Source organism: Vicia villosa, linkage group LG5 (assembly GCF_029867415.1).
Source record: "Vicia villosa cultivar HV-30 ecotype Madison, WI linkage group LG5, Vvil1.0, whole genome shotgun sequence".
NCBI lineage: Eukaryota > Viridiplantae > Streptophyta > Magnoliopsida > Fabales > Fabaceae > Vicia > Vicia villosa.
The window spans coordinates 115712224-115728155 of record NC_081184.1 but is presented as its reverse complement, the minus strand read 5'-3'; the positions used below and the strand labels follow the sequence as shown (position 1 = coordinate 115728155).

Here is a 15932-nt window from a genome sequence, read left to right as displayed (position 1 = left end):
TTCAAAAAAGTCTTTTTTTCCAATAACAGTATATCTTGACTCCAGTTAAGAAGTGACTTTGCGTCCAATACATACAAAAGATGTATGCGTACGTAGAAGGGGCTCTAGACGAAAAACCTTTATTTGAGCCTCCTCGCTAAAAGGAGCAATCAAGAAGAGATCCTTGAAATCCCTCACACTATCGGAGTGAGTCTCGAAGTATTTAAAAACTTTCCTTAGAGAAAGCATGTCAGAATCAATTGCAAACCTAGCCCCACTTTGTACCTTGCAGTCGATTTACTCTCCTTGTATTCACGCTAGTATTGAAAAACTTTAGGAACACCCAACTCTTAGGGTGGAACTGCACGAGGGCAATAAGCATATATAAGACACTTACTTTGAACTCGTTAAATGGGAGACAATAATCGATGAGAGAGAATAGACACTAATAGAATGGAATCGCGCATCTTTCATACGGGCTACAAATCCTTTGATCTTCATTTGGGGGAAACACGCCCCAACCTTCTGATGGACCAACATAAATTACCGTTTGAGCAAAAGCGTCGCCACAAAAACAAAAACAAAAACACGAGCATGTCCCCCTATAAGGGCATGGAAACTCGGAGGTCTTAGTGGGTTTATAACACGATATGGTGTGAGTGTTTGCCCACTGTGGCGACAAGTCCAGTACGGTGGTGTTTTGAGGTGATTTATGAAACCTGCTCACGTGAGGTGAGAGACTTTACTGTTGATCAGTAATATTTGGTAACAAATATATAATTACTAGATGTTGTACATTAAGGCTATAGTGAGCTTTGTGCTCTTTAAAGTGTAAAAAATGTTATTCAAATTAGACTTGGAGTTAAGTTTGAGTATTTTCGAACATAGATTGTATTTTTCTCCAATGACTTAGAGGAAGATCTTCAAAAGTAAAACCATGGACCACTCAACAACTTCTTAGTTCCTTTATTGATAACTTATGGTGTGAGTGCTTGCCCACGGCGGCGACAAGTCCAGTACGGTGGTGTTTTGAGGTGATTTATGAAACCTGCTCACGTGAGGTGAGAGACTTTACTGTTGATCAGTAATATTTGGTAACAAATATATAATTACTAGATGTTGTATATTAAGGCTATAGTGAGCTTTGTGCTCTTTAAAGTGTAAAAAATGTTATTCAAATTAAACTTGGAGTTAAGTTTGGGCATTTTCGAACATAGATTGTATTTTTCTCCAATGACTTGGAGGAAGATCTTCAAAAGTAAAACCATGGACCACTCAACAACTTCTTAGTTCCTTTATTGATAACTTATTAGCCTCAGAATAGCCAATATAGAATAAATAATTTTCATTTTTAGAAGTTTTAAACACGAGCATTCCAAATTGTCGGTATACTCATTCTAACATAAATATTGTTTTTATGATTTTCTGGATTTTTGGTGATCAAATTTCAAAGAGGAAGATTTTTCTTTAGAAAAAGTTTCATGTTCAGTGTAGGTCGTCATCTTGAAAAGTTTCTCTTTCAGTGATAGCTTCCATTACTAGAGAAGGAGTGTTAGATGACTCTTCCTTCTAAACTTTGATTAAAAGAGTTCCAAGAATACATAACTTTGGAATTTTTCTGAAACTTGAATCGGTTAAACTCTACATATCAGGATACCTGGATTAAGACCAAAAATATATATTGAAAGTGGAATTATTGAAATAAAAAAATGTTAAAAGAATAGAACATCCATAATATAACACAGACCAAACAACTCAACTTAGCACTATACTTCCTATTTATATCAAATACATGTTTCTTTTTTTGTTGCTTATACTCCATTTAAGATGGAATGGATATATTGTACTTTTAGATCATCAAAACATAAATAGCAGATATAGGACTTTTGAGTAAACATCATTGAATAAGATACACTATGAAAGATTTCTAATATTATACAAATTAATTGAATTATACAAAGAAGTTATGTGATGCAGTCAACCTACCAAGCTGTTTGGGAACGTTATACACCTACCCAGTAGTACAAATAAATAAATAAACAAATGGTCACTACCTCTTGTGAAGAAGTGATACTTTTACAATTGAATCTTTCCTCCGTACTTCTCAAAAGACCAAATTTGCCTTGTTATGTATGTGGTTGACTGTATCAAAAACACATTTTACATTCTACCACCTCATTGCTTCAAGCCCGTAGCAGATGCTTATCACAAACCAAGACCCTATAGCTTGCGTGAGGCCCCTCGGCTGTGTCTCGTAGTGACGTGTGCCAGCCTATCGCTTTGGCAATCTCTTGAAGTTCATCCATTATGGCAAGGGTATCACGGATGTATACATGTCCACCAGGTCTTAGTATCCGATCCATCTCAACCATAATCGATGACACATTGCATCTGGTAAAGAGAATTGTAATATAGTAAAAATTAGCTAGGGAAGAGATTAAAGAACTAACAAGTGGAGAAAAGTGTACCTTTTCTTCTCTACAGAAAGCAGGTTTGCTGCATGGAGGAAATCATAGGTTCTCGGATAGGTGTCAAATGGTTCGCACCTATAGCACATAATCATGAATTATTATTAGTACATGCCAATACAAAAGTAATGTGGAGGATACATTACGCATTCAGACACTTGTGTTTTATATATCTTGAAAAACATTTTGCAACATACCAGTCATGCATAACTCCAATCAATCCACGGTCATATATGACAGGCAATGTGTTTGGACCACTAACAGGAACAACATTCATAACCCAGCTGTCAAGCTTCTGCTCAATTATTGCTGCTGCAAATCTGTAAAACACACAAATATATTGAAAATAGGCATCAGAAAATCCCTAATTATATTAACAGCAACAAAGTATATAAGACGTAAGCAGTACCCTCCAAAACCTGCTCGCATGTCCATAACATTTCTTAATCTCATCTTCTTCCAGCGCAAAGCACGAACATAGCTTTCTATAATCTCATTCCAGTATTTTGATTCTGCCTTAAATAGTTCTTTTCTGGATATGAAAGCATCAAGTTTTATGCTTTGAAGCCTATTCAGTGGGGTTTGCAATCGGGCGGGCCAATCAGTAACATTGGCCTCATATCCATTCTTAGGCAATTCAGAGATACAAGCTTTTAGATCAGCATACCTAGATTATTAAAAGACAAATAATAAAATCAACAAAATGAGCTTCTAAATTTTATAAAAACAATAAGATGGATAAATGTGATCACGAGGCTTCAGCAAAAGCTATTGATACAACTCATTATTAGTTTTCTTTCTCATGAGCAGCATATATGTCAAGAGTGTAACCAGAAAAAAGTATTCAACGATATTGAGGATTAAATCCAAAATACATGCACAAACATGGGGCACAGCCAACTCCTTTTAATTCCCTGATCTTTTGCAGAGTTGCACATTTTATTATGAGATAACTACAATCCTTAATAAATGAAAAACCACATTGACAATGAAATAACCATTTCTGCATCATTTAATTTTCTTTTCCCTTTTTCATATTTTGCATATTATCTTTTTCCACCATAAAGGTTGAGTGGGGAAGGATTAACTTGTTTATAATTTTCAATAAGCTTTAGTAACCCACCTAAAAGGCTAGCTAACCAATTAGAAGAAAGTATAAAATAGATTAAAAATAAAAAATTGACAACACAAAGGCTTCTATCACTTTCTTTTTATGCAAAAAGGGTGAGCATTACATTCAATCCTGAATTAGAAAGGAACTCGGTTAATTTTTTTAGGGTGTTTTAACTTTGCAAATATGTACCTACTATTGACTCTGGTTTTATCATGGAAAGCTCTATGATCTACAATATATAACATAAAAGAATGATAATAAATTTACATATACTTTTGTATGATACTCAAATAAATGGATGAAAACTGATAGACTTAATTACGGGTCTCCTATAAAAAATGTATATAATCATTGATAGATCCAAAAGGCTTGAACTTACCAAACATTATCTGGGTCGTCACTGGGGTCGCAAAGAGGAGGTTTAGTTCCTGCCTCGCGGCTTAAATAGCAGCTATTGTCAAAAGGTTTCTGCCAATATACCCATCTTTTTTCAAAAACTTCCAGCAGAGTCGAGTGGTGAGATTAAGCATCACTGGAGACAACAAAACCCAAAGTTACATTACACTCATCATGGTACAGAAAGCATTTCTTAGAAATAATGAGTTGGACAAAAACTCCAATAACTTATTGACTGTTCAAGCCAGTTCAAGAAAAGTACAGCACTGAAGAATACTTAAATTCAATAGTAACATAGCTAAAAAGCTTCAATAAATTCAATCTAAATGGAAACTTGTTTCAACTATACCTTCCCATTGTTCTTCTAAAGCTTCTTCGTGCTTATAAACCGGTTGGGCAGCCCAAACAAAATACCCTCCAGCTCTTAGCATCCTATTAACTTCAAGCAGCAAGATCCCATCTTCATCACAAGTAAACAAGTTTCACGCGTCATAATTCAAATAACAATCACGAGATATCGTTATCAATTAATGTAGCAGCTCCGACATGCTTTCTCTTATCTCTACTGGTTGACCACAGACCTCTCCATATCAGTTTTCGCCTCATTACTAACAAGAACTATTGCATATTATACAAAAGAGAGAAACACATACCATCTCGAGTCCAATTAATTCTACAGCGGGAACAATGTATCAAGTCAAAAGCTTGACTTGGATATAATAAACGTCTAGTTGCAAATGCCTCAACAAATTTCTAATCAAGAAATATGAGTGACGTGCCTTCCATAACGGTTTATATGACCAATAGCTGCATAAACATCATCCACGATTTCAATAGTGCAAGCCAACGAACAATACTCGTGATGTAATGAATGAGCAAGTGGAATATTTAATAGAGAACTTGCTTTGGGTCCTCCATATATCGTAACGCCTGCATAAATTTTAGATCATCTAACCGTTCCAGAAACATTACAAGCTAAAATTTATAATCAGTGTAAGAACTCATCTGACTTCAAGAAATTGGTTTTCAATCATACAAAAGACGGCAACAGATAACTCTCTTAGTATAGAACAGTATGCCAAAATTCATACCTTCTGTCCGCAAGTCGACGATAATACTATTAATCCAGCCTTTCTCTACCAAATCCTTATGAACAAGAAGTGTTTCCTAAGAGTTGAAATTAAAATAACATGAATTACGCGTGGTGGTGAAAAGTAACAAAGCTTGCAGTATCATCCAGTAAACTAAATTACCATGGCATTGCATCCTGCTGGATAATCTGTTTTTGCATCGAGTACATTCTGCTTAGCCATCTCCAAATTTGCAGATTTATCAACATAGACATGACAAATTCCATCTGATTTTGGCAGCAAAATAATATCACACGCAATAGTCACTATTATATCATTTAAAAAAGGATTTACCATACCATAATCATATGAAGTAGAAAGGTCTTTAGTCTTACCAGCATGACCTAGAACAGGGATTTTCGTCGAATTTTTGATATCAGAAACAAGTTTGTTGCTGCCTCTTGGAATCACCAGATCAATTACATCATCCAACTGAAAATCAAATAGAACACAGGTTCCGGCTTAGGTAAATGTGCCAATATATTCAAAGTGAGCAGACTTTTAAATCGGAAATTAATTTGTACTATATTCACCTTAAGTAGCTCGGGTATTTCTGCTCTTGATGTCACAAGTCCAATAAGTTTTGAACCAACATTATCTGGTATAGCTTCCGTAATTACCTGAAATTTCAGATAAGGAAAATTACTAAAAATTGCTTATTGATGAAACTGCCAAATAAAATACACTATAAAAGAAAACAGTTCACAAATAATCATTTAATTTGAATCTAAACTTTGTGCAAAACTGCATTTGATCGCTTAGCCTCCTTTCCTCCTTTCAAGAGAAGCCCATTCCCACTTCGTATTGCCAAGGAAGCTATCTGTTCAGATTAAATGAAGACATTAGCTTAGAATGCAGATAAACGGCGCCAAATCCATAAACAGAAAAATATGAAAATGTTTGATTTACCTGTACTAGTGCATCGGGGCGAGACTCAAAAACAATTAAAAGAACTCCCAAAGGAGATGATGTTTTCTCCAAAATTAGCCCCTCTGCAAGCTAAATAAAAAATAAACTATCAGAAATATCGTAGATCAACAACAACCAACTTTATCCAGTGCAATCAAGAGTGTCTATGACAAACTTATTCAAAACATCATCTTATAGCAACAAAAACATGAGTATATATTTAGTTAAAATAAACTATTCATTACCTCGGTTCGTTTTAAAATCTGACCAATTGGATCTTCCATGTTTGCAATAATTCGTATGTTGTTGGCAAGGCCTGCAATCTGTCGATTATCATAGTTTATCATGAGAAATTTAGCAGCTTGTTTAAAATTCAACAATTATGTATAATTAGTTAGTTAGCTAAAATTTAAATAATTTCTTCTTTACGTGAACTGTCTTGCCTTCTCATTCTTTAAACCCAGCCTAGCAACTAATGATTTTTCATATCCCGCTTCTTGAGCTGCTGCAACATCAGCTTCATTTTCGATCCTGATCTCTTTCTGATGCGATTCCAAGGCATCAGCTATATTTAGCAAAATTTGTTTCCTTTCTTCCGGAGATGCGGCCTGTAATGTAAGATTGAGAGATTAGCATGTTTCGGAAGGAATGGTATACTGAAAGCTTAGTGATGTTTAAGATATAAAAGAGACCTGAAGCCGTCTGGAACAGTCCCTAGCTGCAACTGCCATTTCACGTACATCAACCTCTTTTAATGGAACCCACTTGGCCGCATCTTTATGGAAGAGGGTACCGATACGCTGTCCTTGGAGGATTTTAGTGAGATTTTCAGCTGTGTTACCACTGAAAGGAGAAAAACAAAATGTTGCAGAACCCACTTGCGAAAATGAGAATCAGATGTAGAAATAAACTCCTTTTTTTATAATCCCGTAACAAAACAGCCCTAAAAGTGGTGCCTTTAAAAATGTTTAAAATAAATTTTAAAGAGGGGATTCAAGTATGCGATAAAAATGGTGCTTTTGAGAAATGCAAACAGCACTGCACCTGGTAATGATAACAGGAATGCCGGCATCGGCTGCATGAACAGAAGCTGTTACTTTCGCGGTCATCCCACCTCTTCCCACCCTAGACTTATCTCCAAAAGTAATTTCATTTTGATGCTTTTCCTTAACGTATGTGTGAATGAGCTTTGACTGAGGATCGCTTGGAGGGCCATTATAAAGACCGTCTACATCACTCAACAAAATAAGAAGATCTGCTTTTAATTCCAAGGCCAGCAAAGCCGATAAACTGTCGTTATCCCAAAATATGCCAGAAGAATCCTCGTATGGAGCTCTCCTAGTACTAACTGCATCGTTCTCGTTGAATATTGGAATAACTTTCAACGATAGAAGTGATTTCACAGTTTCGGAAAGTTGCTTTCTAAACTCTTTGTCTCTAAAATCATTGTCAGTAACAAGAAGCTGCGCAGATGTCACATCCAGCTACATCACGGGGTACAAAAAAAAAAGAATTAACAAAGCAATCTCCAGTTGATTTTCCAGATTTTGTAGTTCTTTAATACCACAAGAACATTATGAACCTCAGATATCACTGCAAAATTTGTTGACTATTCTATGTCAACTCCTCAAATATATACAACAAAATCAGACAGCAGATTAGCATGTACATATTTTCAAGTTTGATTCAGCTATGTAATTTTCAGATTAGCATGGTTTGCAAATCCTATCTAACAAACAGTAACTTACCACATGTGTTCCAATGAGCTAAGAATGGATGAAGGAAGGATCATCTATTAACTGTTGACTACTTTTTTAAATCCAGATTGAATACAAAATTCTTAATACAAATCAAATTCTTCATGCCACCGAGACATTTTCTTTTTCAAATAAGTGTATGCCTTTAAGCTCTGGTCTTCAAACTTCTTCTCAGGAGCATCAAACCTCATCTCAATTGGGCAAAGATCATCAAACATCTCTGCTCCAACAGATTCAGATTCAGTCTGCTTGCAGGACTTCTCCGAAACATGAAAAATAAATGATTCATAAATGTTATTGGTAGAAGAACACTTTCGCTGTACACTGTCTGTGCCAGAGAAAGTCAAGGCAATTGGACGATATGTCGAAAAAGGTTTTGGTTTTGAAGAATCAGCCCAGGGATCCTCATTCTCCTCAGCAAGGGAGACTGCATGATCATCAGGAGGCATAGAGCTGTGAGATGAAGCAGCAATCTCATTAGCCACCTGCATTACTTCTTTGTATTTGAGATCAAGCTCTGCTTCTACTGAAAATCCATCACTTCCCAAATCAGAGTACCCGTAGCGAACTTCATTAATCACAAGTAAAGCAGGGAAAGGAATAACTGGACCAACAATGTCATTGTCGCTATGGGGTGATGGTTTTCTAGAAAAGAACGGAGGCAACTGAGGAAGATCTGGAACAGCTAAGAATTCCAAAGGTACCCTGGTTTGGTTGAATCCATTGATTTCACGACATTCAGAATAACTCATGAATGCTAACTGTAGTAGCTCCAAAGGCAAGTCAGTCCACAGTTTTCTTAAGGCAACCTCGTGGAAGCTAGCCGGTAGCTTGACGTCGTTAAAAATAGAAGTAATTGCAGGAGATGATCTTGAATGGCCCAATCCACAAGCATTTAATTTCTTACACAATAATTCATGAACTTCTAAACTAAAAGGAGCCTCCTCTTGATCATTTGAATAGGCCTTGTCTAATTTCGTAGTAAGGATTTGAGCAAGATTACCATTTGCATAAGCACGAAGGTAATCCAATTTTAGGTAATGAAGTTCTGCAGATTTGTTTTCCTTAACACTCCTGGGATGTAGCAAGTGTGACTCGGTACATAAATCTGCTTCATGGCGACCTTCCAATATTCTAGCCAGAGACCATGAGGCGTGATATCTCTGTAATTCAAACCTTCCTGACGACGTTATCCTTACTAATGTAAAACCACCATGCTCATCTGGTTCACAAAGTAAGGAAGCAAGGTCATTGCTTAAAATGCCGAATCCCAAAACCATCTCTTTCTTTAGCTGCAAATCAACCCACTCAGGAAGTGCATCCTTCGACAAGTCTTCTCTAAACAGACAAATTCCACAATGACACTCGTGATTAGATAAATTGACTTCAGATGGAAGCTCCCAAGCACAGAATGTTGTGCTAATCTTCGAAAGCTTGGAAGTAATAGAACCTTTCCGAAATGGAACTGCAGGTCCATAGCAGAATACATTGAACTCAAAATTCCAAAATGATCCCAAGATAATGCAAAACCCCATTTCAGAAGCCAACTTAAAATTATCTACCTTTGAGTGAGATCTTAACGTAGCCAAGCTTAACACATTCATGTAACATGGTTCATCAATGTTATGCTTCCATTGCAATATTGGCATCAAAGGCTTCCTTACATCACACAGAACTAAAAGACTACTGGAAGCCACAGTGAAGTAAAAGTCATCAGGACCAGCCCTTGACAAGGCAAGAAACCGTTCGTTTACATTAGTAGCATACATCCGCAATGTCTCAATCTTCATTAAACAAGTCACACTGCATTCTTTCAATCTCAAATCAACTAAAAAAACAGCATCACAACGTGCAACTATCAAAATCCTCGGATGCCAACTAAACTCACAACTAAGCCAAGCCTTGTTTTCTTCCGAACCGGTCCAATCACTCCATGGTACTCTCAACCTAGTCCCCTTGAAAACATTCATGGAACCTTGAGACTCCAAATCAAACAAAAACAGCTGGCCGCTTTCTAACAAAACCAAACTCTCTTCCAGTATATGAGGACTCCAACAAGCATGCACAACAGTTTCCTTAAACACTTTACTTGTTCCCAAATAAGACATACTAGGACTGTGCATATTCAAATTATGATTCACAGTAAACCAACAAACTGAATAAAGCGAAGAAGCCAACAAATACCCAATAACAAGAGAAGAATCAGAGGCCCCTCCAAGTTCAGAATCAGTAACCGGATTAACTGACATCCGAAAAATTCGGCTCTTTGAACCTGTAGAAGCTCGAAAAACATTACCTTTAACATCAAGCCGAGTTTCCAACAGCGAGTCCTTAACACACAACATAAAAAACCCGATACTCTCGTCGTTTGCACCGGTTGGGAAGAGAATAACAACATTAGGGCTATCCCGGCACTTGAGGAGATGAATGCGGTTATGAAGGAATTGAGAAACATTGTGGTCGATTACTTGAATGGGAGAATCAAAGAGAGTAGCAATACTGGAAGCAGTGGAAGGGAGAATGGAAGGGTCAGAGGATACAAGGTAGCGTTCTGTTAAGAGATGATGTGGGAGCGAAAGAGAGGGGATTGTGGAAGAGAAAAGATGGGTGAGTGAGTTAGGGTTAGGGTTAAAGAAGATTGGACCAATGGAATGAGGATCAGAGAAAAGAAGAGGAGATACAGTGGATCCACCTACTGGGAATAGCGATTTCCATTCTTCTGAAAATTCTCTTGCCATTGCAACTGATGATAATGATTACTGGCGACGGAGGAGAGCGAAGAGACGGTTATGGCGGCTATGGAGGAGAGATAAGAGGCGGTTGTGGCGGCGAGAAGATGGCGAACTGGTTCTATGGTGACGAGACTTGGGGGCGGGAATAAAATTAGGGTTTTGGGAATTTGGCTTACGAGGGAAACGTACGTGAAGAGATTTGAGTTTTCTTAAACCTTATGTTTTGTTCGGCTTAAAGAAATAAAAATGAAAAATTACACAGAAATCAAAAAACAAATTTCCTTCTACCTTTTCTCTGCTGCCTCACCTATCCAGAAGTCCATGGTTGTTGGCATCATCTTTCTCCAAGCCAAAACCATCACACCATCACAACGTATTTGATTAAGATCACCTCCACCCATCGTTGTTGTCTTTGTGTATCTCCCTCAACTTGCATGCGCTTCATCTTCTCCAAGTTCATGGTTCCATGGCCCATAAGCTCTATCTTAACACTCATTCAAAAATAGTGTGAAAATATTTATGATCTTTCATTTTGGCTAAACAAACTAAAAGAATTGCAAAATCTCTGTTTTTATTTATCAACATATCTACAATAAAAACAGGGGAGAACAAAATATAACAAAGTTGGAATTTTTTTGGTAATCATCAACTCTATAGTGAAGACGGTGGTCTTGGAAAAATGCCGGTGACAACTGCATTAAAGCTAGGCGGCTAAGCCTGCAACATCAAGCCGATTGAAGGTAACCCAACATATTCATGGAATATGGGTCGTGGTTACTACTTGCTAATGTCTTTTTCTTAAAAAAAGAAAATAGTAAAAAAAAAGGATATGTGGCATACTATGCACCTTTAGATTGATCTGATGGATAAAGTTTTTTGAAAGTCAGTTTAACTTTCCCGCATTAAAGTTAGACAATCCGTGTCCCTACATTTACCACCACGCAAAAGTTCAACAACCACTTTTTTCTCAATCTCTCATCTAATTTCAAAAACACCAATCCTCTCTTCTCATCATCGGTGCGTCTCCGCTTCAATGACTGCTTAGAATGTGATGATGAAGGCCTTACCCCTGTTTGCTCATATGAACCCTGCACTTTGTCACTTGCATCATCGTGGCTCATTTCCTCTTCATTAGCTGTCAATGTTGGAGTTTCAGCATGCTCTTCAAAGTGAGGAGTGAGATTTACACCTCATCCCATGTTGAGTCAGATGCAACAACCATCCTCGTGAAAACCATCTTTATAGTAGGTGAAAACCATCCAATCTTTATGAAGGACAACTTATTTGATAACGAGAATATCCTATCTTTATGATTCAAGAGAAAGTTCTTTTGTACTATTTATATTTCATTATCCTGAAAAAAAATGATGTATGACTTCTTTGAGTTAATACCAATATTGTTTTGGATGGTCTATTAGAATTAAGTTCATGTATTTTACTATTTTTGAAATGTTTTAGGTATATGTATTTTCATGTGTTACTTGAACATCATAAATCATATTCACGAGTATTGTTATGAATATTTTGAACTATCAAATAATTTGAATGAACATTATGCACTTGGCCTAAAATGAGCGTTTGTATATAGTCTTTGATGTGAGTTAATCAATATACCTTTGCTAGTTTATAATTAGAATCCCTCTTAACTAAAACACTTTGCACACATTAGATATCAATAGCTTTTTAATCATCGAAATTTGTTATCTTTAAAACATCATTACAAACACCATTACAGTTTTTTGCTAAATAAATGAGTCAAGGCATTAGTCATTTCAAATATCTTTAATATATCATTTTAGATTTTTGCTCCACAAATGAGAGTCAAGCATTAAACATCTTTAAAAGAAAAAGGAAGAATGTTCATCAAAGAAATGTTCACTACAAGAATAAGATAATTTTAGAAGTGTCAAAAACTCTCATAAAACACCAAAAACTCTAACAAATATAACATTTGTGACCTAAAAAATCCTCACATTTTACTTAAAACAAACATTTGTGATTGTGAGAGTTTAAACCCACACAAACATTTGATGTTTTTTTAACTAAAAATGTGTTTGTAAGGGTAAAAATTGCCACACATGTATACGAGTTTAAGCTCCAACATATGTGTGACGATTTAGGTGTGAATCGTCACACCTTACTATTTCCTCCCTTTACTCTCCTCCTCCTCCTTCAAACCCACGTCTAAAGTCATAGAGAGGAGAGACCAATTGAAAGATAGTTAAATCATTATATAAATAAATATTTGATAAAATGCTAATCAGTTAATAACTAAATTTGGCAACACGTCTGTTCTAAATATAGAAATAAAATTAAATAAATAAGATTATTGGCTAAATATTACAAACTCCTAAGTAACTGCTAGAAGATACTGATACATTCATAGAAAAATATAAGAAAACAAGAAGACATCTCCTTCCTTGGAATACTGAATATCCGTTAACATTATCGTGACATAGAAGCTCCTTACATACACATTAAATTTTAGAAAAGCAGTAAAATGCGAGGTCTGATATTTACAAAATTGTTGAGGGAGCTCAAACATTGCATCAATCTCTGTACTTCTTCACCTTCCCAAATATTGGTCTTTCACTAGTTTTTGGCCAAAGGTGTCAAGACCAAGTTGATACGGGAGCACAATCTATCACATTTCTTCGGTAACTCTTCTAGCATCTATCGAATGGGAAAAGGAAAAAACGAACAAACCAATTCTGCTGCAGACAGCTAGCCAGTGGAGTGAGGTAGCAATGATAGCGGCTCATGTTTTATTTTATTTTACTACTGCAAGACTTCAAATTAATTATCCGAAGAACTGAACTTTGATGAAGACGGCCAAAGCTATTTGCAAGACAAATGTTGCAATTACAGTCAACGAAAGATCACTTCCTAAAAAGGATCTAAGGTTCAAAGCAACAAAGATAGCTGAGGCAAAACCAGCGAGGACTATTATAATCCACCGAAGAATCCCAACCGGAATAAGCAATAGAAACTGAAAATTTCATGAGACGTAAGTATGAGAATAAATCATGAAATGTGATTCATAAATAAATCAAAAACTAGCAAGCTAATATGCGCCTGTGCAAAAGGTAATGTAATTATAGCAAATTGCATACAATAATGACACAACATGTTATATACAGAGAGCAAAATCTAACAGAGGACAAGATGAAAATGGTGAGGGAATACCCCCACATGCACCAAAACCGTATAAGATTAGCATTTGAACCCATATACTGAAGGAAAAAGTAGTATGCCAATGGGACAACTATCACATAGCCATATATCGACCACGCAGCCGTATGCACAAAGTTAACGTCAAAGTTCCATGAAGTAGTGTTGTCTATATGTCTTTGCATAAGGTATGTTGCAAGATTACCCAGTAAGGCAAGTACAAAAACCAATGTTGTTGAGATCCATATAAGCCCATACCTGTAATAAATCATGTAAAAAAGTAATGGATTAATATTTTCATATTTTATTACTACAATTATAGTGTATACATGAAAAGAGAATAATATAATAGTAATTGTCACATTAATTAGGACTAATAATGACAGAATCAAATAAAATAAAATTAAGAAGAATAAAACCACAGAGTAAATCAGATTTTTCTTAACCAATTTGTTCTGAAAAAGTGATTAATGAAACGATTAAGAGAGTAGTGTTCGGGAAAACCCGAGTTCACATCCTGACCGAAACAGACTTAGACTAGTCTTTACTTATCTCCTAGCCAAACTCTACATTTCAATAATAATTTAACCCACAAAATACTCTTTAGGTACTGACAATTTTAAGGTATATACATGATCAACATTTTGGAAGATCTAAAATTTTGTTCTAAAATGGTTGGATCAACATATGTATTGAATTGGTAGAAATAATTATTACAATATATCTGACTCCATTATAGTGATATTAGGTAAGCTAATATTTTTTTGTGAAATTTGTTGTGTGTATCAGAAGAAAGAATCGCTTGTCCAAAGTATTTGATGGTGTTTATAAAGAGAAGGGTGTCTCTATACGCCAAAGAAGACTTTGGTGAAATTGGGTAAAGGTTGTCGCATAACAAATATGGAAGTTGTTTAACTATTCTTGGTTAGGACGGTTGCTCAGACAAGTCTTCGTCAGATCAAAGTAAAGGTTGATGTAGAGTTGAAGCTTAGAACATGATTATTGTGTCTAGAAAGTTTGTTGGATCAAGATTATTGAAGATTTTGAGTATTATTAGTTAGTACTTTACATCAACAAAAGGAAATATCATTTTAAATTTGTGTTGGATAAATCATTGGACTTTTTGTGTTCAGGTTGATGATAATCCATTGTACCAAAATACTTGTATCTTTAACTTTAAAATAGTGGAAGACGTTACTATTTCCAATGGTTAAGGCCATTGAAGAGTGAATTAGTCATAGTGAGGATGAATTATCGAACCATTATATATCCAGTGTACATTTTTTTTCTCTATCACTTTTTTTTGTGCATAATATTATATGCGTTAGATTTTGTTCATCTTTATAATGTCATATAAATTTAAATCTCACTTATAATATTTCATCATATAACTTTAGGTATACGATCCATCTAGTTCATTGAACATTCAACACTCCAATCAAGATTGTGTTAACTCTATATTTTGGATTTAATTGCTTGTTAAGACAACTTCGTTTATCTTGGTTGTTATTGATTAAGTCATTCTTATTAGGAAGATGATGACGCTTATATTTCTTGAATCAATTTGTTGTATTTTGCTTCTATTGTCCATCTTTTGCTTCTTCACTTTAAACTCTGATTTTGTAAAAATAAATATAAATGGTCCCACCCAACATATGTCTTATCTGATCATGTAAGTGTTTCTTGTGGTTTGTGCCATGATCTCTTAGACTCTCCAATGGTGCAACTCATTTTTGAGTTTTTTATGGGTCTCACCAGCCATATCATCTCAAAATAATTTATTTAATATTTATTTTATTGATGTAATTCAAATGGGTCCCACAATTTTACCTCGTAAATTAATTTGATTGGGTACTACAATTTTTGACTAGTTGCATTGCAATGCAACTCTATTATGACATGGCAAATTATTACAATATTTAATTATTATATTAATGTCTAGTTGGAGAACTCGTTGAAAAGTATTATCATTGGAGATGCTCTTAGAGACAGGCTCATACTCTTTAATTGTGAATTTTTGTCGATATTGTGGTATAAATTTTGGAAATTTCTCTATAGACCTCCCAACCTTCTAGTCCACCTCTGGTGAAAAACCCAAACTGCCCCTGACTTCGGAAGTTCATTTCCGAAATGCAAGAAAAAGGCGTTTTCGGAGATGCATCTCCGAAAGCGTCTTTTTTTTTTTTGAAAAAATTGTCTTATTTCGGAAGTTCATTTCCGAAAACATCATTTCGGAAGTGCACTTCCGAAATACTGCGATTTCTGCAGATTTATCA

General features: G+C 35.6%; 3 protein-coding genes and 1 pseudogene across 4 annotated transcripts; all 4 read right to left on the bottom strand.

Annotated features, from left to right (window-relative positions):
- Positions 1-1884: 1884 nt before the first annotated feature.
- On the bottom strand, positions 1885-4714 carry LOC131602112 (probable methyltransferase PMT11; annotated as a pseudogene).
- LOC131605216 (delta-1-pyrroline-5-carboxylate synthase-like) lies at positions 4307-7667 on the bottom strand. Its single transcript, XM_058877599.1, has 14 exons — positions 7649-7667; positions 7561-7589; positions 7041-7480; positions 6689-6839; positions 6440-6604; positions 6242-6319; positions 5997-6086; positions 5821-5907; positions 5621-5707; positions 5423-5519; positions 5211-5314; positions 5049-5124; positions 4611-4887; positions 4307-4417 (listed from the first exon to the last, which is right to left on the bottom strand). Exons 1-13 carry the CDS (start codon positions 7665-7667, stop codon positions 4715-4717), a joined length of 1596 nt encoding a protein of 531 aa, XP_058733582.1. The 3' UTR covers positions 4307-4417; positions 4611-4714.
- On the bottom strand, positions 7341-11254 carry LOC131602110 (uncharacterized). Of its 2 annotated transcripts, none has more exons than XM_058874118.1 (2): positions 7745-11254; positions 7341-7480 (listed from the first exon to the last, which is right to left on the bottom strand). In XM_058874118.1, exon 1 carries the CDS (start codon positions 10489-10491, stop codon positions 7837-7839), a length of 2655 nt encoding a protein of 884 aa, XP_058730101.1. In that variant the 5' UTR covers positions 10492-11254; the 3' UTR covers positions 7341-7480; positions 7745-7836. The 2 variants fall into 2 exon arrangements, with proteins under 2 accessions (XP_058730101.1, XP_058730102.1); XM_058874119.1 differs by having other exon boundaries at positions 7463-7589.
- A 1624-nt stretch (positions 11255-12878) lies between these two features.
- LOC131607095 (uncharacterized) lies at positions 12879-14218 on the bottom strand. The gene is made up of 2 exons (XM_058879135.1): positions 13641-14218; positions 12879-13474 (listed from the first exon to the last, which is right to left on the bottom strand). The coding sequence occupies exons 1-2, from the start codon at positions 13926-13928 to the stop codon at positions 13286-13288; spliced, it is 477 nt and encodes a 158-aa protein (XP_058735118.1). The 5' UTR covers positions 13929-14218; the 3' UTR covers positions 12879-13285.
- Positions 14219-15932: the final 1714 nt, after the last annotated feature.

Excerpts from the sequence above, each read along its gene's own strand:
- LOC131605216 (XM_058877599.1), bottom strand. Across the intron at positions 5,908-5,996 it reads GCCCCGATGCACTAGTACAG|ATAGCTTCCTTGGCAATACG; the intron begins GTAAATCAAACA and ends TAATCTGAACAG. Across the intron at positions 5,315-5,422 it reads CCCTGTTCTAGGTCATGCTG|ATGGAATTTGTCATGTCTAT; the intron begins GTAAGACTAAAG and ends TGCCAAAATCAG.
- LOC131602110 (XM_058874118.1), bottom strand. The coding sequence starts at position 10,491 with ATGGCAAGAGAATTTTCAGAAGAATGGAAATCGCTATTCCCAGTAGGT.
- LOC131607095 (XM_058879135.1), bottom strand. The coding sequence starts at position 13,928 with ATGATTTATTACAGGTATGGGCTTATATGGATCTCAACAACATTGGTT. Across the intron at positions 13,475-13,640 it reads CCATTTTCATCTTGTCCTCT|TTTCTATTGCTTATTCCGGT; the intron begins GTTAGATTTTGC and ends TGAAATTTTCAG.